Source organism: Leptosomus discolor, chromosome Z, assembly GCF_034619465.1.
Source record: "Leptosomus discolor isolate bLepDis1 chromosome Z, bLepDis1.hap2, whole genome shotgun sequence".
NCBI lineage: Eukaryota > Metazoa > Chordata > Aves > Leptosomiformes > Leptosomidae > Leptosomus > Leptosomus discolor.
In genome coordinates, this window is record NC_141419.1 from 17,730,947 (window position 1) to 17,754,531 (window position 23,585).

Genomic DNA, 23,585 nt, shown 5'->3' on the forward strand with positions numbered 1-23,585 from the left:
CTTGCATAAATCTATTTTGTTTATTCAGCCATAGCTTTCACTGAGGCACCTCGAAACAAGAAGGACCTAGATGATTACAGAAGGATGAACACTGGCTTGGGAGCAAACTTTAATTTTTGCCTAATGTATTAATGAGTTTGTTGCTTTTAATATATTCTTGAATTACCTGTATCTGATTTATTGTCTTTGTTCTTACCTGAAAAGCTCTGGTTTTTTCTTATTGTGAGAGACGTGTATTTGTAAATGTGAAAGTGATAAAACTGGTTTTTATGATAGTGTTGTGAGTCGTCTTTGTTTCATTATTTGTTCAGAAAAGAAGCCCTGAAAGTATATTTTATATATCAATTGTTATAAGCTCTTGGTTTTGGTGGATGGTCGAGTTCTATAGATCAAAATATTTTTTGATAAGGGTTTAACAAAGATGTTTTTGAGGAATTAGTTGGGGGACATTTAAAATATTAATTTGGGGGATTGTGGCTATTCACCTTGGCCTTCAGTAGGCAACTCAAATACAGCTGCTATAAATGTGCTGAAAGCGCACTTTAGGTTTTAACGGCATAACTCAAAGCTAACTGAATTCTGTTACTGCTGTGTCTGTAGTTGTGTCATTAAGTTTCACTTCCTTGTAGGAGTGTAAGGTTACTGAAAGGCAATGAATTTGCAAAGGTGTAAGACCTTTGCAGAGGTTTATACAGACTGTCGTTCGATAGTCGCATTGTTGAAGGCAGTGGTGCTGTTTTGATTCTGAGGCTGGAATTAATTGCCAGAACTGCAGGTCATCTTCTGTCCTTGGCCAGACCCCCAGAGCAACAGACAGGAAGGTGAGGGGAGAAGGGGGAGCATGTGGCCTTGTCTGAACATTGAAGAATAGAAATTGAGACAAATGCAAGTCACTCTTTGCCATTTTACATTGTCGGCTCAAAGTGTGATTGCAGTTTGTTTGAACTTGTGAGGATGTAACGTGGTGCACCTCAGTAAGAGGAGGTTGTGATGGTGCGGTGTCTGAAGCAGTATGTCACATCTGGTTGCCTGAAGTCATCTTGTGACATTGTAATACATCCAGAGTAACTCAGTTGCTGATGTATCTGACTTAATACTTTTAAGATTCGGTGGTTAAGTTATTGCTGTTCCTAATCTGACAACCACCGAATCTTAAAAGTGCAAACAAACAAACACAAAAGTCAAACCCCTATCTTGGGTTCTGTTTTTCACACTCACCACATACAAACAATACATGCTACTTTTCAGTTTTCACAGGAAGTTCTCATTTGAAGTCCTTCAAATATGCAAATTTTCAATTGTTAACATAGATCCTGCTGTGCTTTTTCCACTATTTATGCCTGCAGGCTGGCTGGAATGCAGTAATTCTACTCTTGGCAGAAAAATGACTGTTTCAGCATCTGTGTTTCTATTTAGTGCGGAGTCAAACAATCCCTGTAACCCCTTTGTGCTATCAGGTGATTGCAGCACCTGTTACTGTGAGGGTCTCCTAAAAACAAGCAGGAAAAGGACATATTCATGGGTTTTGGTGTAGTCTAGTAGTCTGTCAAGGGTTGAGGCTGGGCCGATACTGTCATCGATGCACTGTTTTAGTAGCAACTGGCACCTGTTGATCTTCAGCCTTCATCAGTCCCACAGTGGTGGGCTTCTCTGAAAGTTCAGGCCATGAAGTTAGCAGTTCTGTAGCCTCTACAGGTGCTATACCAAAAGCCCACTGATGCCCTTTTGGGTCTTTACCCTTTCATGAGAAAGTCTATGCCAAGGATGCACAGAGCATCAGGACCAGTCACTATAGGGTGCTTCTCCCATTTGTCCCCAGTTAGGCTTGCTTCGGCCTCCACAGCAGTCAGTTCTTGAGATCCTCCTGCCACTCCAGCAATAGTAACAGCTTGTGTTCCTTTACAATTCACTAGGGTGCATTGTGCGCCAGTACCTACAAGGGCTTTATACTTGTGTGGTTCTAACGTGTCAGGCCATCGAATCCACGCAGTCCAATAAATTCGGTTGTCCCTCTCCTCCACCTGGCTGGAGGCAGGCACCCCCTACTTTTTAGCATAGTACCCGTCAACAAATGGGTTTGTGTTCCCTGGGTCTGTGAAGCTTGAATTTTTTTACAAGGCTTACAGCATTTCCCTGTCTTACCAGGCTTGGATGGTTTATAAGGTTAACAGGGTTTACAGATTATGAGTGAACTACGTGGAATACATTGTCATTCCCCCTACTTATATTTAGACTAGAGGGCTGCTCACTGCTGAATGAAGCAACTGTTCTCTTTATTTGTTTTTTCTTTGTAACCTATGTACTTGAGCCCGCAAGGCAGAAGTAGGTTTGGCATCCCATTGACTCATGTCCTCTCCATACTCATGCAGGAAAGACCACACGATACCTTGGAACATGTACTGTTCCTCTCAAGCTGGTCTTCTAGGATAGCGTCTTCTCCTAGTGGCTTCAACACGAGTCCATTCAGTGGAAAAATGGGATATATTCTTCTTAGACAGTTTCTCATATGTGTTTTCAATTTCCTTAGATATTCCCTTAGCCACTTCCTTAGCTACAGCTGAGACGCAGGCCTTCATGCGACCAGAGGCTGTCTTCATACTGTTGTGTTGTTAGCCACCTCATTCACAGTTGGTGTCTCGGCATCTCCTCCCCAGACCATCATTGACAATGTGTGGGAATACATTGATGGTGCACTCTGTACAAACTTCCTCGATATGGGTTGCTGACATGGCATTTCATCAGGATCTATAATTGCTCACCAGTCACTATAGATCACCCCTCGCACAGCTCATTCCCTCAGGTACTTAATGCCTTTTTCCATAGTGTTCATTTGTTTGGACAGCACTCAGTATCTTCCTTAAAGCGATACCTGCTCTTTACAGCTGCTGAGAGTCATTTCCAGAGGCTGACATTGCTTTTCTTTCTCGCAAGTGCTTTATCAATGCCTTCATTCTTAGCCAGGGATCCCAGCTGCCTAGCTTCCCTACCATCCAGCTCTATGGTATAGGCCCTATTATCCCAGCATCAGAGCAACCAGCTGGTAATTGTCTCTCCTTCATGATGGCTAAAGACCTTTCTTACATTACACATCTCTTCCCTAGAGAAGGGTTTGCTTTCCTCTTTGACTCCTCCCTCTCTGATGGTTTTGTTTTAGAAGGACCCTCATCTGAATCTTCCTCATCTTTCACTGGATGATCTGGTTCTTTGTATATTTCCTTCTAGCCACAGGGGCAACTGGTTCTGCTACAGCTTTAGTGGGAGCCTTAGTAGTTATCAGTATAGCTGTGGTGCTCGTCGGAGTTGGAGTAGTGCCAGCGCTCACTGTCAGATTTTGAGCAGCAGCAGCACTTGCTGTGGGAGCAGCAGCAGTGCTTGTGGGAGCTGGAGCAGCAGCAGCAATTGCTGCGGGAGCTGGAGCAGCGGCAGCAGCTCTTAGCCGGGGGGCCTGCTGGGTCTGAATTGCTGTGGTGCATGTTACCCTAACTCGCTGTTTCTTTCACATGGTCTGAGTAGCTGCAGTGACTGTGGATGAATAAGACCTATACCTACACCGAAATTTAACATACTACCACACCCCCTGAAACACATTCAGGAGAATCGATAGTAAAAGTGTGATACAGAAAATCATGATATTCTGATGGCGATAATCATGTCCAGAACCCTCACAATCTGATGGACTCAACTTGTTATAGAAGGGAGCAGTATAATTTACCCAGGTTTACCACGTTACCGAACGTGTAACCGAAAGTGTAACTAGTAACAGAATCCACTATGTAGTGCAAAATGTACCCAGGTAAATTCACTAGCCAATTTATCCCAGCATAGACAAGCAGTAAGCACCATAGATAGCACAGTGGTAATTTTCACACAGACCAGATAACCCGAAAGATAAGGCTAACAACGAGTAAACAATAATTCAGCGCATATAGCAGATAAGGCGGTATCATGGCACTTAACTGTAAACCAAACTCTAGTATGGAACCCCATGTATTAAAATTAAGAAGCCTATCATCTTGTGAGCTGTCTGTTTTAATTTCCAGCTGTTCAAGAATCTCAGAAGAAAAAAATATGCTCTTTTAAAATGAGCAAATGGGAATTTGTGCCATTCAGGTAATTTATTGGAGCTCTGGTTATGCTCCAGGTTGGGTGCCAATTAATCTGCCAAGGGTTGCAGCTAGGACGGTCACTAACAAGTGACAGACTCTCTCTGTTAATCCCTCTCCCCTCCCAGAAGGGGAAGAGAGAGAGAATGAGGGAGAGAGACTTACAGTTTGGAAAAGAAAACTAGAACAGTTTTAATGAAAAAATAACAATAAAAGAAAACAATAAAAATAAGAAAATAATGAAATACATACAAATAGATACAAATATATACAAAACCAATACTGAACACAACTGCCCCCACCCTGATGACGATACGTCACCACCACACTGCAGGGCTGGCACTGGGGCAGTCCCAGGCTGGACTCGACAGCCGATGGGAAACAGAGGCAGGAGCTGGACTCAGGCACTGGATTCAGGGATGCAGGGATCAGGATCGATGACAGAAGAACAGACAGAGTCCTGCTCGGATGTTGGCCATTGAAGAAGAGAGCTTGGCCCTCGTGATCTCTCAGCTTTATACTGAATATGACATCTATGGGATGGAATACTCTGTTGGTCAGTTTTGGGTCACCTGTCCGGTTCGCTCTTCCCTGTAGGTGCGACCCTTTTCACTCCCGGCACCCCAACACAGAGCACAAGACTCAGCAGTGACCTTGGTCGCTGTAAGAACAAGTATAAGCAAGGGCCTCTCTGCATACCATTCCTTGGTACCAACTATAAACATCAGGCCTTATCACTGCTAGGAGCAGTCACTGTCTGGAAAAACAGGCTGCTGTTTCAGAAAATGCCTTTAGTTAGAGGAGACTTAACTGAAAAGTTAAAGCACTAAACCAGAATTAGTTCTGGTTTAGCCCAAACCAGGACCTAGGCCATTCCATGGCAAAGGAATGCACTTAGCATCTGGCTGTTAGCTGTTCTGATACAGGCGATGGTGTCTGGATAGAATGTTTTTCTGATAATACTTCCATCTTCACAATCAGCATTTCCTAATGGAAAAAAAACAGTTTTGTCAAAACACTTTAAATGTGTTCTAGCTTTTCCTCTTGCGAGATACCAAAATAACATACCTGGAAGTAGAAGTTGTGGCCACGTATTCCATTATGTGCTTGGGATCTGAGTAATAAATGGGCTTGTGCTCTTGAGCCATTGTCATTGGGTTAGAAGAGCAGTTCAAACTAGATCCTGAAAAATCGGTCAGGGCAACGTTTCTTTGATGTGTAAAGGATTTCAGCTGTGGCTTTTGTATTTAAAGCAGCATGGAGGAAATGCTTCCTTCGTCTGTACTTTTTGACTGGGACTCACTGGATCTCAAGTCGCTTTTGCTTGTGGGAAGCTACAATCTGCTTAATTCTTGTTCTTGTATTTTCCTACTTACTGGTTCTGCCAGAAGTTAGTCAGCCAGTGAGGTTATTAGCAGGCCTGTAAGAAATTCTTATACTTCCTGAAGGTGTTGCATGTTACAGTTTGGACATAAAGTATTGAGGGAAGAGACCAAAATGTCCTCACTTATGAGGAGGGAAGGTGTCTTGGTTTGAAAAAGACAGGTGTCTGTGGAGGAAGGCAGGAGCCTCCCTTGAAATGGAGAGTGCAACCCCCTTCCCTCCAAACTATTATAATTTTGAAATTAACGGGCCTTCAGGCAAAGATATGGGGAATAGGAATAACAGTTCTTTACTAATATATATATATATATAACACAAGGCAGGGAAAAAACAAACAACCCACTGGTTTACACTGACAGAGTCAGGAATACAACCTGACACCCTGTTAGGGTGGCAGTAGCAGTCCGATAAGATGCTGGCTGCAGTCCTCCTGAAGTGATGGGTGTAGTTCTGTGGAAGCAGCAATCAGGTAAAAGAGTCTGGTCTTCCTCCGAAGGTCCAGTGGTCGGCAGGTAGCTCTCGTCCTCTGGAACTCAGGTGGGGGGAAAAGCTCCTCTGGGAATCCAGTGGAAGAAAGGCTGCTAGGGTGTTCAAAATCTCCGTTTTTATTTGGCATGGACTGCTTGGCTCCTTCCCCCCCCCTCCCCGGGCGGAGTATCTCACAATGGGATGGGGAGTCGTGAGGCAGTTCCTTGATGGGCCATTAACAGGAGATAGCCCAGGAGCGAGTTACCGATGGGTCAGGCGATAAGGCATTGTTGTGCCCATTGACAGGAGATAGTCCAGAGGGGGGAGGCAGGGAGCACCGCCCCACCTGGTCTCAACAGCTCCTGAAGATGGTAATAGAATATATTTTTTCTTTTGGCACATTTTACACTGTAACCCAGGACAGAAGGACACAGCTTTGAGACTGAAAGGCACAGTGAGGCTGGAGAGCATGCTGCCATGGGGAGCAAAGGGGACTGCAGAAAGGCGGGTGCCCTTGCTTTTTGTGCTTTCCTTGCAGGAATAAAAGTTACCTTCTGCATTAACAGTCATAACTGATTTGCAAGATGGGAAGTGCTGAATACATATTAATTAAAGTATGAGTAAAAGAAGTGTCTGGGCTTTGGTTTGCATAACTGTGACTCCTAAATAACTTACGTGGTATCCTGGTGTCTCATGCAATACAAGGAACACTTAATTCTAGATTGTGATGTAGCTTATGGGTGAAAAAATGCCAGAAAGTACTAAATCTGAAGAATTACTGGATTGTGGAGACTTTGGGTGGAAAGAATGAGAATAGATTTTATTTTAAAAGTCATCAAATTTGAATGAGAGTCATGTTTCCATGTTTAGGAAAAATAAATATGGTGCCCGTAGTGCAATTCATTAAATTAATTTTTCAAAATATGATAGAATTTGAAGGCTTTCACAACTTTTGTAGGACTTTTTGTCTTGGGATTTGAAAGTACTTAAATTGCTGAGCACACATTTTCCTATAAGTGGGGAATGTGACTTTTATGGCCAGTGAAAAAGAATAAAAACAACAGATTGGAGAGTCTGGAATTAGAATCACTTTCTTAAGGATGAATTCCTTTGGTAAATACTGTAAATCTCTTAAGATCCTTCAGTTATTCAATAAAACAAAGCAAAGCTCTTTGGAGGTGGGGGGAGCAGAATTTGGCTATAGGGAGCTGAACTTTGGACATGTTTGCTGCATTCTGAACCATCAAGTAGCAAAATATTTCCTCCGGTTGTCTTACCACAGTACTAAAAATGACAAAATGTTATTAATTCTACAAAACAAGCTATATTTGAGAGGATTAATGTAAATACCAAACATTTAATAAAACCGCTTTACTGGAGAGAAGTATTGACAGTGTAAGTTTGGCAGTAAATTTCTTTGCCATACAAATTTAATTTTGTGATTATGTAATCCCAGTTCCTTTTCATGAACAATTATGGAATTCCTGCTAGTTGCTACCTATATTGAACACGGTGGAAATTTAAAAACACTGCAATAAAACAATTGCTTGCTTTGATATTTTTTTTTCTATTTCTCACTTCTACTTCCCATCTTCCATTTGGCATTGTATGTTTTTGCCACCTGTTTTTTTCCTAATTGAAGGAGACATTCAAAATGTGCTAGCAACATCCAATCATGGCTTTGAGACGGAAGAATTGAGATGATAGAGGCATGTTGGTTTACTGAGGCCATTCTAGGTTTTTAAGCTACAGGATGAAGTCAGGATCTGCCAATCACCAGTATCATCTTCTCAAATCTCACCTTTTTGTGTCTCTTCTTTCCCTCCATTTTGGTTGTAAAGGATTCAGGATACTTGCTATTGTCATTGTAAGGTCAGTGGTCAATCAGGGTTCACAGAAGTCTCAATTTGGCTAGTCAGATTTAATAATATACTTGCTTATACCTACTCTGCAGTTACCTTATCTCAGTAAGGTGAAATCGAGTGTTTATAACCTGTGGAAACCATGTTATTAAGGTAACAGAGGTGATGAGTGAATGTTATTTAAAAGATGTTCGTGATATAATTTTGTAGTCTTCCTTGTTTTCTCAGAAGATATCCACCAAAGAGGACTTCACAGAGGAGACAAATGTCAATGAAATACATGAGTTGAATCCTTCTGCGCTGCAAGCTCGTTTCCCACATGTAGCCTTTGGTTTTCATAGGTTTCCCAGAGACATGGAGGCAGAATTCCAAGAAGTCTGTGAACAACTGCAGAAGAGGTACAACCCTACCATGAGAAACGAACACAGCAGATTAAAGTCCTTCTTGTCCTATACATCTCATTCATCACGGTCTTTGACAGAAATGGCAGCTGCTGGGTTTTACCACACACTTGTTAAACCCAGTGTGTGGTGTTTCTGCTGTGGATTAGTTTTATCTACCATGAAGCTTAGATGTACCCTGTTAGAACAGCACAAGAAATTTTGTCCCACTTAAGAGTTTGTCCTGGGCAAAGAGGTGCATAATATTTCAAAGTATGACATGTGCATTCAGAAGTTGGAGAGCAGAGCACAGCTACAGGAGTAGCACGGAGGAGCAGTACTTTGTTGGACGGCAGTTCCACGCCAGAGGAAAAAATTCGCTTGCCAAAGCTGAGGGTTTCTTTACAGGTAATTGGAAGCTGATGCTTTTTCCACCTGAACATGAGGAAAAACTTCTTTGAAGGTAACAGAGCACTGGAACAGGCTGCCCAGGGAGGTTGTGGACTCTCCTTCTCTGGAGACATTCAAAACCTGCCTGGACATGGCCCTGGGCAACCTGCTCTAGGAGAAACTGCTTTAGCAGGGGGGTTGGACTAGATGATCTCCAGAGGTCCCTTCCAACCCCTACTGTATTATTAGTGTAACACACCCATAAGGTGTTCCACATTTTTATCATCTGTTGCGCTGTTCCCTGCACCTGTTTTTGAGTTGAGGGGCCCTCAGTCACATACACTGTTTAAGATCTGGCTTAATCTTGGGTTTCTACAGTGGCACAATTATTCTTTATTCTGCTTATTTGTCTGTAACAGATGCCAGGCTTACAGATCTGATGTCTCTTCTTCTCCCCAAAGCTGCAGACTGCTTTTAAAAATTGGTATTATGTTTTGCCCACTCAGCCTTAGCAGGTTCCCTGTTTCTGTAGGGGATGTTGCATCTCAGTAAATTACAATCATGGTTACACAGTGACACTTCCACTACGAGACTTTTGTTTGACTTTTTTATGATTTGTTTGTTTTTACCTCAGCAACAATGCTGGAAAGCAACCAACCAAACAAAAAACCCCATAGTTTTGTCTTCAAGGTTGTTATATTTAGACAATTTATTTCAGCAGACCTTTATTTCTGGGAACTGACCAGTATAATTCTGCTATCCCTAACCTTATAACTATTCTGTATATAGTGTTTTATATACTTTCTAGAGACCTCCTATGGGCTTTTTGTTGAGTGAAAGCCAGCTGGCTATTCTCTCAGATACTCATTATGTTGCATGGATAATGCTGATGGCACAGAAAGTGTGCCTTTGTTTCAGTGTCCTTTTATTGTGAAAAATCCTGAGTATACGCCTCTTAATAACTGAAATGCTGCTTCCAGAATTTTAATTTGAATTAATGCTTAGGAATAATGTTTTGGGTATTTTTTAAGAAATAAGAAAACAAGTGAGTAAATTTAAAAGTACATTGAAAACTACAGTGGATTTGTTGGAGTGGTGGTGATCTTACAGTCTATTTCAATTTTCGTTTATCATGGAATACACTGCAAGGAGGTGCTATCTGGGACTTGAACGTAGGAAAATTAGACCTTGATTCTCATTTCCACCCCTTTCTCCTAAACAACAACAAAAAAACCAGCGACCCCAAAACTGTGCATAATTGCTTATGTAATTAACAGTGTGCACTCTGGGTGGAATTTGTTTCATGTAATGTTATTTTGATGTGTTTTAGGCAGTACCTAGGTAGTCCACTGACAAAAAGACACATACCTCTAGTTGGCATTTATCCTACTTGAAGGCAGACAGATGAATTAACTCCTCATGGCACCTAAACATATTTATTGATTTGTAGGAAGATTGTAGGTGAGTATGCTAAGCTAAGCACTTCTGCATGGCTGAAGTCAGGTTAGGTGAACTCTATCCTGGCAGCTCTTCTCGTATGACTTCATCTTCATTTGCAGTTTGTACTCTCCTCAGAAAAAAATACAATATATGTAATAGCTTTCATGATTAAAACCCCTATGCCTCAAAAATCTAAAAAAATCTGGAAGCTAAACCTATTAGCTGATGTAAGATGAGGGGACTGTGAGTATTCCTTGGGTGAGCTCCTCCAGGTTAAGAACACCTAAATTGTATTGCTTGGAAAACAGTATCACAGACATCTTCTTCACCCTGTCTGAGGCGAAAGCCAGAGCAAAAAGTCGCAAGGAGGATATGTTTTTAGAAAGGAGAAAGCATTTGTTTGGGCACTGGTATATTTATTTATCTGGTGTTACCAAAAGGACAGTAACAGCACGTGTCTCAATTCTGTGGCTATCGACTTGGAGTTACTGTATGGAGATCTGTCAGTTGTCTCAAAGGGTATTAATGATGAGCCAATACAGCAGCTCTTTCTTCATGAAAACTTTAACTCTATCATTGTGCTGGAAGGTGAAGCAGGAAGTGGAAAAATAGCATTGCTCAGGAAAATAACTTTTTTTTTTTTGGATCTCAGGCTGCTGCCCCATTCTGAGCAGGTTTAAGTTTGTATTTTACCTCTCCCTGACCTATGCAAGATCCTATCAGATCATGGCTGATACTATATGCAATCAACCCATAGGGTTTGTGGGACCATTAACAGGAACAACTCTAAGAGATGTAGTTCAGCCACTGAAAAACTAGGTCTTATTTCTTTTGGATGACTATAGTGAGATTAATTCGGTGCCGCAAATTGATTAACACCTTAAGCAAAGGAACCACCTCTACCAGCACTGTTTGGTTTTTGCTGTCCTTGTCTCCCAGGACAAGAGAAATTCACAAGTATCCAACCACCACTTTAAGCACTGTGGGTTTCCCGCTGTCCAGTACCCTGTATGTGCCAAAGAAGTTATTCTTCTATGATATTGACCTTGTGCAGCAGCTTCTCTTTCAGGTGGTTTGAAAAGTCTATGCAGACCATTTTAAAGACACCACTTTTTATGTTATTTATAGTATCTCACTGCATATTGGGTACAGCACCCAAAGGGTAACATAATCAGTGATAAGGCTATTTTTAAAGCCTATCTGCTCTATCACTTATTAAAATGCAGTGAAGAAAGACAACATGTACTGGCTACGATTTCTGATGTGGAAGCTTGCCTTAACTGGTCTTTTTAAGCCATCCTTTGACTTCACTGAGTATGATCTGTCTGAAGCAGGTGTTGACGGAGATGGAGCTGTTAGACTGGGTTTACTGACCAAATTTACTGCCCAAACGCTTCATCGAGTTTCTAAATTCTTTCAGCCCTTGTTCCAGAAGTTTCTTGCAGGGAGAAGACTGACTGAGCTCCTGGTTTATGATAAAAAAGAAAAAGAGCAAGGGCTGTTGTACTTGCAGCAAATCAAGATATTCAGAAAAGCTGCTGGGCGTCGTAATTTTCTATTGGTTTACATTTGCAGCTTTTCTTCCAAAGCAGTCCCCCAAATTATATCCTGTTTATTTAAATTATTGACTGCAAGGAGTCCTTGGAAAGCAAATCAGAAAAATTAACACCTGCAGCACCATTCAGACCTTCCAATAAATAATGTTCTTCATTGACCAGTTAAGTTTTATTAATCCAAAACTGCTTCTTCCAGTTTTCATTCAGTATTTACTGGACTTTGCTACTTCTGTAGTATTTGAGAATAACACTGTCTCTGTGTGTGACCCAATCATTTTTCATTTCCTAAGAGGCAAATATATTCTGTTAAGTTCATTTTTATCACCACAGAAATCTAAGTTGCATTTTTTTCAGGATTGCTGTCTCTACCCAGTAGTTTCCAGGTTGCAGTACAAGGAAGTGAACACAGACAAGAATTTCATATATCTGAAATAGGTGCATGCTGTTCTTCACTGGAGATGCCAACAATTAACCAGGATTACACTCCTACATTTACACTTTTTAATACATGGCACAAAAACTGAAAGAAGAAAAAAATATTAATATCTTTTTTTTTTTTCACAGATGTGAAGACATCTACCAGACTCCATCGTGTGCTCTCTCCTACCTGTAACAGGGAAGATGCTGCTTTTAAAATGTATGTTCAGCAACATCAGTTCCCTTCCAGAAGCTGACCTCAGAAATTAAATTACACTGTTTTCTGTTTCAGTTTATATTGAACTTCAGCTGAATAACAGTCCTGGATTCATAGAAGTTATCCAAACAGTACAAAGAACATTTTAACAAATGTAGTTTACATCATCTTAGCTTTAGCATAACAGAGTGAGAATTACCTCTCTTGATGTCTTTTGTGGAACGCCTCGAGGAAGATGAAAAAGAAATCCCAGGTTCAGTGCACTGAATTTTGGCAGAATGTAATTTTTCTCTCTATTTGCCTTTTTTTTTCCCTCTCCCCTTGGTGCCTGACAACTGAACAGCTCCATATCCATAAATAATAAAGCTGTCTTCTACCGTGTGTGTTTCAGGGGACAGGCAGCCATTCTGCATTAACAGATTTCCGTCCTGGAGCCTAATTTCAGACTGTGAGCTCAATAATGGTTTTCAATCTAAGAGGCGTGTGCCACTACAGAGGCAGAACTGCACCTCACCAGAGGACAGTGCAGTATGGAGGACAAGCTATCAGGCACCAATGGACGTGCATTTTCTCCTTGGGCCAGTCTGAGTGGGTCTGTGCTGGGCATTCAAAATAGAAGACTATTGGGCAGCACAGGTGCATGTATGGGACTCTGCCAGGTGTATGCTCAGGCTGCAAACTGCAGAAGCCTCAGCGAAGGATGGGTTGGCAAGGAAAGGCAGCGATACAGGGAGGGTAGGAAGCAGTAGTCAAGAGAAGAGAAGCCAAAGGGGTTAGGATGTGAGATAGTGAAGTTCAGCTACAAAAACCTTGGCAAACTGTCAGAAGAACAGAGGGATTAAGCAGATCAGTCCAGTTTCGTTGTACGTTTGTCTGGCTTCATCACAGAACTACTCTTTTCAAATTTGGACAAATTAATCTGCCTTGAGGAACTGTCAGTGAATCAGCGTGAGACCTGCAATGTATTTGATACAATACCTGATGGCTTCAAAAATCTCTGTAACGTGGAGAAATCGTTGGTGAGCAGAATGAAGCTTGAAAACATCTCTAGGCTGGCTAAGGTGCGCTTCGAAACCTTAGGTACTGTATTCCACTAGAACTTGTTAATACTGAGTAGCAGATTTAATTTCTCTTTTAACAGGCATGTAGCATCTCTTTGTCTTCCCGTGGCTTCTGCCCTGCAGCTTCTACCTTGAGTTTACCACCCCAACAATAAAGAGGAGCTGAACCTTTCAGTGTTATAACTGTATTGACCTCCATAGGTCTGTATGGAGGAAAGAGCAGGACTGTGCTCTTTGTTTTCCTGGAGCGCGTATTTTCCTTTCTTGCCACTCGCAGACTGCTTGGAGGAAGAAGAGACAGAGTGCAGTCAGCAGCTGAGCCCACATCATGTGTATAGCTGCACTGAGAGCGGGTCGCATCTTCTGTTTCAGCTGCCTTATTCCAGGAGGAAGCTTACTTTTCAGTCCAGGGCCCCTAGATAACCAATTTTCTGTATGCTATCGTAACAATTACCCAGCTTTACTTCAATATAACCATACAGTACAAACCAATAACACTCAGTGAACTGTACCTTCAATATCTGGCCATTGGGTAGGGTTTTATAATGCACCTAATACTGACAGTTTAGAGTAAGGTGTTTAAAGAGTTTCAGTACCATTAAATGTCAAAAAAATAGAATATTTTTCACATGTGAAAGAAACCAGAAATGAATCTATAGCAAAACTTGCTTGCATTTTAAGGCCAGAATGATCCATCACAATTCTAGTTACAAAATAAAACGTAGGCCATTTTAACATTTAAACAGATGAATCAAGCTGCTGCTCCCATTCATCTTTTTATCTGTCTCGTTTGCTTTTGTTGTGATAGAAGATGCTGCTCTCCACAGTGATATTCACGGGTGGAGCTAGGAAAACCTTCTTGATTTTTGACCTTTGTTCACTCCAGTGTTGCAACACTTTCTTTTGTAGTTGAGTTTACTGAGAGCTTCCAAGACCTCTCTGTTTTTCACCTGGACTGCTCCAACTACTTCAGTTCTGAATCCCTTCTGGCAGCAATTTCTTCACGTAAGAAATTACCGGAAATCAAGTTAACTGAGTCATGTTTGAAGAGATTTGCTTTCTTTAGGTAGGATTTTTTTTTTTTTTAACACAGAAATCTTACTTTTAAAAACATCATAGTTGAGAGAAACCGCTAATTTTAAGTTCCAAGAGTGACAATGTATACTTTTTTTTCTTTCCTCCTAGCTGCTGCTCTGTCCAATTTTGTCTCTCTCAAAGTGTTGGATCTCAAAAGCCAGTACTTTGACCACAAGGAAGCTTTGGTTTGTACATATCTTTCCTTTCAGCTGATGTAATTTGTTGCATTTGACAGAATTATTTTGTTTCAGGTTCTTTTGGAGATCTCAAGAAATAACTTGAACAGCTTAAATGCCACCTGAGATACTGGAGACTATCTAGAACTAGAAGTTAAATCAGGTCTCACAAAGGAGTTTGTAACGAAGGGCATGCATTCCTCTCCTTCTGAGAGGGATGGGCCAAATGGGATGGTTGGCTGTCCTGAACTATGGAATTGGAGGTGTTCAGCACCTCTGAAAGCCAGGATGGTCCTTGTGCAAAAGCCATGTCTATAGGGAACAGGGAGAGATTGAAAAGGCTTGCATTTGCGAAGGGAGGGTTACCCTAGTTTCTTTTTCTTTCCTGTGGGTCCCTTGAGTTTGGCAAGTGGAAGATTCCTCTTACCTCTAGACTCACAAGACCTCTTAGACCCTTTCTAGAGAAGTAGTTCTGCCTTTTCCGTTGATGAGCTGTTCAAGCTATTGAGTTACAGAGTGAAGCGACCTTTGCAACATTGGCAGGGGCAAACCTGAGGAAAGAAAGTTGATAGTAACCTATTGCCCAGAGTCCAAATGTGAATGTTTTTTTTCTTGGTTCTGCTGCTGTCACTTATTGGCATTACAAGATTTAGGAAACATACACTTGTTGAATCTTAACAGAAAAGGTTGTCTTCTCTCTGCAGTACACAATTTAGGTGTTCTTAATCAGGAGGAGCTCATCCTTCCTGCAGGGAAGGGAATAAAGTCTACAGCCAAACTGATTGTTCAGCAGTATCTACACCTACTGCACCTCAGATGGTCCTCATTTATCCTATGTCTGGACGATGACAGCGTGGTAGAAACAGCTGAGTTTGAAGGAGAGAACTTCAAACATGAAATAACACTTCTGAGACAATACTGCTTCAGAATAAATAAATCTTCTGCTTGCATACATTGCAACAATTGCGAATTAATTGTCATTTTTAATGGGTTTCATTTCTTCCTGTTTGTTCTGTACACAGCCCAAAATATTTCTTGCTCATCAAGGCATATTCTGACTGCTTATGTTGCTGAAACCTCTTTCAAACTGCCTCTTTAGTTCCTCTTGTCTTCTACAAAGCAATGTAAATTACAAGAAAAATAATCAATGGAAAAAAAGACTGACTTGAAATAGAGCTTTGTAACTTCATTGCTAGTTATGTTAGCGTATATGCCCTTGCTGTTAAAACTGTTTATTACAAAAATATTTATTGAATTTAATACTTATTTAATATAGTACATCATCTAGGGGAAATGTCTTTTGTAAGCAAATGCTGTCTGTCACATCACCTTCCTTTATTTTTGACATACATACATTTTAGTGTATATATAGTGACTTGATGACAAGAGTCCCACCTTTTAAGTAGGCTGACCATAAGGCAAGACTAAACACATGTGATGGTACACAGGCATGGCAGAGATTGTTAAATTCAGTGTGTTGCACCTGTGCAAAGCTGGTGTGGTGCTTGACCTGAAGCGGTTGCGTAAGCTGGTGTTGCATTTGCTTTGCTCTGCAAGAATGGTTTTCTAACACTCATAAACACACTGGTAACTTACTCCACTAGGCACTAATGTGCCTGCTAAATAAAGTATCCTCTATTTTATCAGTGTTCTCAGTCCGAGGTATTATAATGATTAAATGAGTTGGTTCAAAGTTCTACTTTTTCCAACCTCATAGCAACAACTTTATTTTGTTTTTAATGATGTGTAGTATCTCAGCTTCACTGTATTTTCATTCATGTTTCATACGGGTTTGGAGCATCTTTAAATCTTTACTGACATCTATTTATTTTTGCAGGAAAGGTTGCAAACTATGGAGGTTCCCAGAAGCTCGAAAAAGTCTCACAGTTAGTAAATCATGGTTACAGAAACTGGTTGAAGAAATGTCTTTAGAACACCTAACATGCCTGCTTTAAGAGCTGGACGTTAGCTGTATGGTCACACACCAGATCAAAGCCAGTGCACCCACAGTGATGACTTTTGTCCAGTGTTTCCCCTCAGTTTGTCTTGTGCCAACAGTAATGGTGAGTTGGCTTCTTCATGCAGAGGACCTCAAGGGGTTTGATATCATGAAGGACCATCATCCCCAGTCAAGGAGATTAAAATTATCTTGGCAATGGCTCTTGTCACTTTCATCAATTTTTGAAAACCAGGAAAGTTTAAAAGTGTTCCAGTTTGGGTTGGGGGGGGGGGGGGGGGGGGGGGTGTTGGGGTGTTGTTTGTTTGTTTTTCTCAATCCTTCTTTATTATAGACCTGCATTGCAAACAAACATAGATTGTAAAATTTTTACCAGGACAAAAGACACCAGTCTATTCTGCAGCAGGGTTAGGTTAATGTAAAAGGATCAAGGAACAGAAGACAGGATTAACATAACTCTAAAACCCTGACTTACTTTGCAGGTTATAGATTGTACCCAAGTGGTATCTTCCACAGAAAAATTGAAAATTTTGCTTAAAGCCTCTTTAAAATTATTTATTTCCATTCAGTTGTTTTGCTTGCAATGAAACCAATCACATGAATCACAAAATAAAAATCATAAAACCCTTTATGGTCTGCCCTAAAAAAACAGTATCGGGCACTAGATTTTACTAGGGTTAAAGGCCACTTTCTGTAACAGATGTGAACACAGGACAGGCTGGTGGAGGCATATGGCAGCTGTGCCTCTTCAGCAACAAACAGTTGCTGAACAGCTGACTTAGGTGCTTTGCATCACTGCAAGCAATCCGAATTTACTTCAGCTAGACAATTAAGAGAAAGCCTTTGAAGTGGCTTAGGGAAGTCAAGATTACGTCTTCCTCCTTTGGATCAAATATTTGTGGGGAAAACAAATATTTTCTGACACTCAACCACAGTAGGAAAAGGAACTGAATGCAGCAAAGTTCAGGCTTGTGTTTGGCTGATTTCCCTGAAAAGCAAACCACTGGCATTAACTAACATTACCGTCTAGTTTTGCGGCTGCAGCCTCCGTTCTACAAGAGTTAGGACTGTAAGGGCTGAAATCTAAGGCCATACTTGCCATTACCTTTCCAGTCTGCTTTTTCTGATTTGCTTTAGTAACAGTACTCAGGAAAAGGCCACACAGAAAACCCTTCTGGTGTATTTCAGTCATTCATCCAACAGATGAATGTTGGATGCAGAAGCTAAAAATAAAAACCACCCCAAAACAAAACACACCCGTAAATTCAAAGTTTGAAAAGCAGAACTTTATTAACAAGCATTTGAAACAAAATATGAACCTTTCTCAATCCAGCTGCCATATTCAGGATTCTAATCAGACCCATAAGACAGCTCTTTTAATATGATGGTTTATCGTTTTTCCAGGCCATTGCCACTGTAACATACATCACTGCCATAGTTGTCTCCTAGAAGCGTATACTGGAATTGCTAGTTCTGGTGTTGTCATTCAGGTAAAAAGTCTGAGGAAGATAAGAAGTGTTAAAATGAGAGATAAATGAAATCTATCATGTGGGGTTAAAAGACTTCAATCTACTATGTGGTAAAAGGCTTTAAAATTGTTTCAGGGAAGTAAAAAATATTTTATTGCTGCAGTGCTTTCTAAATACATTTGACTAGAGGTCTTTCCGAAATAGCTCATTTCAACACACATATAATTACTAGTCTCAAGTTACTCTTATCAATGTTAAGAAAATGTTAAAGATTAGTTGATCTCGATAAAATTCTGATCTTCACCACCAACCCTCAGTACATGATACACACCTCTCAGTGTGCAACATTTGTACCCGGCTTTAAAAGAGAAGGAAAAATTAGTATACAAGAGCTTTTTGGTTTTAAACAAACAAACATTATTCAACTGCATAGAAACTGCATGTTGTCACAGAAAATCAGAAAAACAAGTCCCCAAGAGAATATAGTTTTGTTCTATAAGGAACTGAACAATGTACTGTAGAATTCTAAACAAAGGATTTCAAGTAAAAGCACAGGCACTGAAGTAAGGAGAACAGAACTGCTCAACTATATCAAATGAAACGTTGATCTTGTTCTGAAAACAAAGTTTCGCTACACAACCTACTACCCCATCTGTATAAAGAAGCATGTGCTCCTGAAGATGTGTACGTAGATTAAAAAAAATGCATTTCACTTTACAACCTTTTTATTTTCAAAATAGCCCATAAACAAATAAGGTAGAGAGATGCTGTAGTTAAACCTCATCAGAGTAATAAAATACTTCACCTTCATTCTAGACAAGAAAACACTAGTCCATGGCTGCGAAGCAAAGGGATTATTACTGTCAGACGAAGACTTGGTATAGAGCGATAAGAGTGGATGGAAGTCCTGGAGCTCACAGTTTTTGCACAGAATTCAAAATTTGTTGAGAGCTTGTAAAATGAACTGTAGTTTCAAACGGATTTGTCAAGCAACACCGCACCTTCATTTAGCACACAATTACGATACTTACATTCCTTCAAAACAATGACAGATATTCAGTTATTTTGCATGTGTTTCTCTCTCCAATGCTGCTTCCATTCGACTCTGTTTTAAACCCTACAGGATACAATTTAGTAAAATCTTGGTTTTACTAACATGGAAATAAAAGCTTTAGTTGCAGAACAAAAACATGTGGGAAAATTTTTTTTAGTCCTTTACAAATCAAGAAGTTTTTAACTCTTTGGGGAAATCAGAATGGGTGGTTTAAAAACCCAAACTACGTGTCTTCTTTGTAATCAGTGGCTCTACAGAATAACTTCAAATATATACTTCTTGTTCAATCAAAAGTAAATTAAAGCAATCCACAACTACAGATGGCACCAAATCCCCCCTTTCCAACTTCCCCAATGCAAAGAGTTTAATTCCTCCTGTAATTTTCTTTCTTCGTAACTGTACAAAGTAAAAAAGAAATGAATACTCCATGTCATAGATTTTTCACAACTATGCTGACAGCTCCTGCTGGACCTTCACAACCACCTGAAACAATTACTGATGAATAGCCTCCACAAAAACACCAAATCTGATCCTAAATGTGATACTAGCACTCATGCTCAAACAAAATACACAGGATACTAATATACTAGACTTACTCCACTTGTGTATGAAGACAAAACTGGTTGTTTCAGCATGGCTATAAAACACTGGTTATGACAGTACCTAATGGGACCCCCCCAGTGGAACAAAGAACTAAAACAACATTGACCGCACATATATGCTGGCTCATGTGACTCCTACTCAAGGACAAGAATACTTACACAATACAAAATACCCTTAAATTTAGCTATCATAAATTAGAATAAAAGATCTAAAAAGCAACCCTCCCTGTCTAACTTATTGCTGAAAACAGCAGCAGCAACATAAAAGCAAAATTATAAAGACACTTCAAGACAAAAGTGGCACATACCAGGTAATACCCAGTGTGATAACCACTCATGTACCAGGCTATCAGCATGCTCCCTAGTGCTTCATCGTCCTCAGGAGAGTCTGGCGTCATGGGTGGTGGAGGAGGAATCAGCTAAGAAGTCACAAAGGAAATGTCTGTGTTTCAATAGGGTACATTCCAGGTTAGATAGCAACCAATTCTAAAACGTCAAAATATAAAACTGAAAAATTAGGAACATATCCTCAATGCATTCTCTGAAAAGGAGTCAAATAAGACGGTATCTTCTGAAAACAAGTAATCTCCAAAGCCTGGGAGAAACAGGATTCCTGTAGCTTGACTGTACACAAAACACTTTATTAGGGGCAAGTATTCTATCTGCATCAGTGAAACACTGTTAATCAAGTGTAAGGTGTATTTTCTTCAAATATTTTTTCTCTTGATATTCTTACCAACAGCTTCACTGTCACAAAAATGAGTGTAGACCAGACATTAGATTCTTGTAATAGCTGTGAGTGTGTTAACAGATATCGGGAAAATACAGACTTTAAGACAGAAGTGTGTTCTAAAAACACAAGTGGTGAGCACACTCAGTTAGAAAACTTGAGATCACCAACACTCATCCCTAACACTTCCGTCCTCACTATCCTGCCACTTACCGGTGGTCCTGCTGGGAAGGGCGGGGGCCAGCAAGACAAAAACGATGGAGGTGCCCTGAATTTTGATCCAGGCTACATTGAAAAAAATGAATAGTACAAATTAAAAAGAAACTTCAGGCATTAGAATTTTATTTAAAAGCATTATTTGAAGTAATTCACATACCTTAAACTAAAGAAAACACATCCCAGAAATTTAATGAAACTGCACAACACCACACAGTAGCTATTTCTGTGGAGCACCCCATGATGGGAAAAGTAAAACTTATATTCGACATGTCACTGAGGTAAACACAGTTCTAGTTGATACAAGCATTTAAAAAATTTTTCTAAATAGAAGTCAGTGGTTGCACTCCCACATAAACAAACACCTCTAATATTGCCCACAGGCAAACAGATAAGTTTCTCTGTTCCTGTGTGGCTGGGAGCACATGCTGATTAAATTCCATTGCTTGTGAATGTCTTTAAAACGAGCTTAGATACATACCTACTGATATGAAAGAAAAAAAGATAAAAGAAGAGTTTATAAAGAAATCTTGCACAAACAGTAATATTTAGAAAACACAATGCTGGATTCAACTACACTATTATTCAGACTCTTACACAACAGGAAAACTGAACAGTGTATCAATACCCCAGCCCTCATAATTCAACAGAAAAGCTACAGCTGAGAGCTTCTGTGCTATCTGGACACACACTTTTGTGGCCTTCAATGTCCTGTGTAGTGAAACATGTCAGTCGGCTAGAAAAAGTGCAATCTTCACACATCAACAGTGCTACCATTAACAGCACTATCGCAGTTCGGGGAACAATATCTCTCTTTTGAGCTACAAGGCAATTGCAAAGGCAGGGTTACCCAGGGAGAAGGCTTTCCTCACTAGACAGCATCACTGCAGAAGGGCTACCCTGTGGCCAGATTACCATAAAATGACATACCAACAGGTTCTAACATGCATATCCACACATTCATTCTCAAAATGCCGTTATTTGGTTTCTAGACAACAGTGGTCTAAGAATTATTTTAGATAAGGCTAAGCCTACCCTTCCCAGGCCTGGGGCTGCTGGTGGTGTGGGAAAACGTAGGTTTTGAGGAGAGAATCTTTCTTTCGTGCAGTTGTTTTTGTTTCGAGGTGACTGGGAAGATTTTTCACTTTCATCTGTTGAATATGGAGTCTCGTTTTCATTCTAGAAGACCAAGACATTCTTATGAGATACACTAAACAGCAAGCAGTTTTAGTGTGAAAAACCTTGGAAAGCCCCATACACATCCTTCCCTCTGTCTAGCCTTCCCAGCCCTACTCAGAAAAGATCTTATAGCCTCATAATCTTACCTGCTCACCATTTTAGCTATGTTATCTTTCAGTCGTGAATTCCTTCGCGTCCCCTCCCTTTGTCCCATGCTGAGTTCAAGAAGTGTGGGGATGCTTCATCTCCTGCATCAGCTTACGTCCGTTCACAATGGAATCGAGTATCGATTCTCATTCGGAACACCGCAGTGGTATCAGAAATACCGAAAAAATTGATTCTCCCAATTTGCCTTCCTTTTCAGAAGAATGAAAAAGCATCCCTCCCTCACCTCCCCAGAATTCCCCATCCCATTTACTGTTTCATCACTGGCTGGAGGAAGTAGATCAGACAGGTTCTGCTCCTCCTGATTTCCATATCCCACATAAGTAACAACACATGTCCCTCTCTTCTGATTGATGGAGGCAATCGTGGCCAGGTACACATTACCATCCTCAGACCAAACAGCGTTACAGCTGTCACCAACTTTCCACTGCAACAAAAGCAAGAAAGGCAAGTAAATACCCACACCAATGATAGGAGAGAATAATGCCTTTTTCTAAAATACTTTTTATCCCAACCACGAGGAAAATGACTCCCACCCAGAAAGCTTTCCCATTGTATTCAGTGAAACCGCTCAATATAAACTATAAATGACATCTATAACATTATCATTCCCCCACCCCAGAGCACTACTCTCAAGGTGATGAAAAAGCGACTTTAGCACAATGTGCACTACGAGCACCGCTAGCATTCACAGGCGAGGCGACCTGTTTCAAAGACATTGTGTTGCTCTTCTTTCTATTTCTGTTCTTTTTATTGTTTTTCCTCTTCATCCACGGGCGCTGCTCCTGTTTCTCTGAAGGCTCCGAACACTCTCCATTCTTTAAAGCGTTCTTCGGGAAAAGAAAGGAGGAAAACGGTAAAAGGCAATCCGGCGGGCTCAGCCCAGGGTCCAGCCGCCCCCGTGCCGCCCACTCACCTTAAAGGAGGCCACCGCCTTGTCGTACGCCTTGATGAGGGCCGTGTCGTCCCACACGTCCGAGTCGTCGCTCTGCGGAGGCCACAGACCGCTTTACCGCCGCTCCGCAGCCCCACCGACCCGGCCCGCCCCACCGGCCCGCCCCCGGCCGGCACCCACCTGCCCGATCCCACGCCGAAACACGAAGCGGTCGGCCATGGCCGCTCCCGGCCCCGCGCGGCCGCCTCCTGCGCGCGCGCCCTCCATCGTCATTTCCGGCGCGGGTAGCGGCGGCGCCGGCGCAGAGGTCGGGCCTGCTCTCGCCCGCAGCCTGCCCCGCCGCGTTAACGGCAAACGGTGGGGCTGGTGCGAGGCCCCACAGCCGTCCCCGGCGGCGGGAGCCCTGTCAGCGCAACGCGGGCCTGCCGCCGCGGCGAGCCCTCCGCCCCCTCCCACGCGGTTACATTCTTGAGGCCGCTTTAAGCCGCGATTCGGAATCATGTTAGTGACGCAGCGATTTCAGGATCTGCTTAGATCTGTAACTCGTTCGCTTCAAGCCTCCAACTCCCCCGAAGGGGGCATCGGCAGCAGATTCGCAGGCAGGGACGAACAGCAGTGAAGTCTGCATTTCAACAGGCATCTTCCCCCGTAGGGCAGGCTTACTGCTGCAGACTGCAGTGCTTATAATGTGCATTTCTTACAAGTTTTACTTAAACTTACATTATTATACCTACATACTTACACCGCATTTCTCCACAACTCTATCTAGTCTTTGTCTTAGAAACAGA

General features: G+C 41.4%; 2 protein-coding genes across 4 annotated transcripts; one reads left to right on the forward strand and one right to left on the reverse strand.

Moving 5' to 3' along the window:
• Positions 1–6,431: 6,431 nt before the first annotated feature.
• On the forward strand, positions 6,432–17,025 carry NAIP (NLR family apoptosis inhibitory protein). The gene is given in 12 exon segments (XM_086480040.1): positions 6,432–6,458; positions 8,045–8,137; positions 10,467–10,658; positions 10,660–10,983; positions 11,321–11,573; positions 11,779–11,874; positions 12,274–12,347; positions 13,146–13,296; positions 15,235–15,322; positions 16,368–16,420; positions 16,589–16,726; positions 16,970–17,025. Coding segments are annotated over 12 exon segments (1,545 nt in total).
• A 726-nt stretch (positions 17,026–17,751) lies between these two features.
• On the reverse strand, positions 17,752–23,024 carry SMN2 (survival of motor neuron 2, centromeric). Of its 3 annotated transcripts, none has more exons than XM_086479206.1 (9): positions 22,978–23,024; positions 22,819–22,890; positions 22,607–22,732; positions 22,156–22,329; positions 21,594–21,737; positions 20,556–20,627; positions 19,921–20,031; positions 18,988–19,073; positions 17,752–17,986 (listed from the first exon to the last, which is right to left on the reverse strand). In XM_086479206.1, the coding sequence occupies exons 1-8, from the start codon at positions 23,014–23,016 to the stop codon at positions 19,017–19,019; spliced, it is 795 nt and encodes a 264-aa protein (XP_086335332.1). In that variant the 5' UTR covers positions 23,017–23,024; the 3' UTR covers positions 17,752–17,986; positions 18,988–19,016. The 3 variants fall into 3 exon arrangements, with proteins under 3 accessions (XP_086335332.1, XP_086335331.1, XP_086335330.1); XM_086479205.1 differs by having other exon boundaries at positions 22,129–22,329; XM_086479204.1 differs by lacking the exons at positions 17,752–17,986; positions 18,988–19,073 and having other exon boundaries at positions 19,675–20,031.
• Between the last annotated feature and the right edge of the window lie 561 nt (positions 23,025–23,585).

What these genes read in the sequence shown, in the direction of transcription:
- SMN2 (XM_086479205.1), bottom strand. Translation starts at nt 23,016, where the DNA reads ATGGCCGACCGCTTCGTGTTTCGGCGTGGGATCGGGCAG. An exon ending in ACACAATGTCTTTGAAACAG is followed by an intron (nt 22,330 to 22,606) that starts GTCGCCTCGCCT and finishes CTTTTGTTGCAG; the next exon opens with TGGAAAGTTGGTGACAGCTG. An exon ending in CCTTCCCAGCAGGACCACCG is followed by an intron (nt 20,032 to 20,555) that starts GTAAGTGGCAGG and finishes GTGACTTCTTAG; the next exon opens with CTGATTCCTCCTCCACCACC.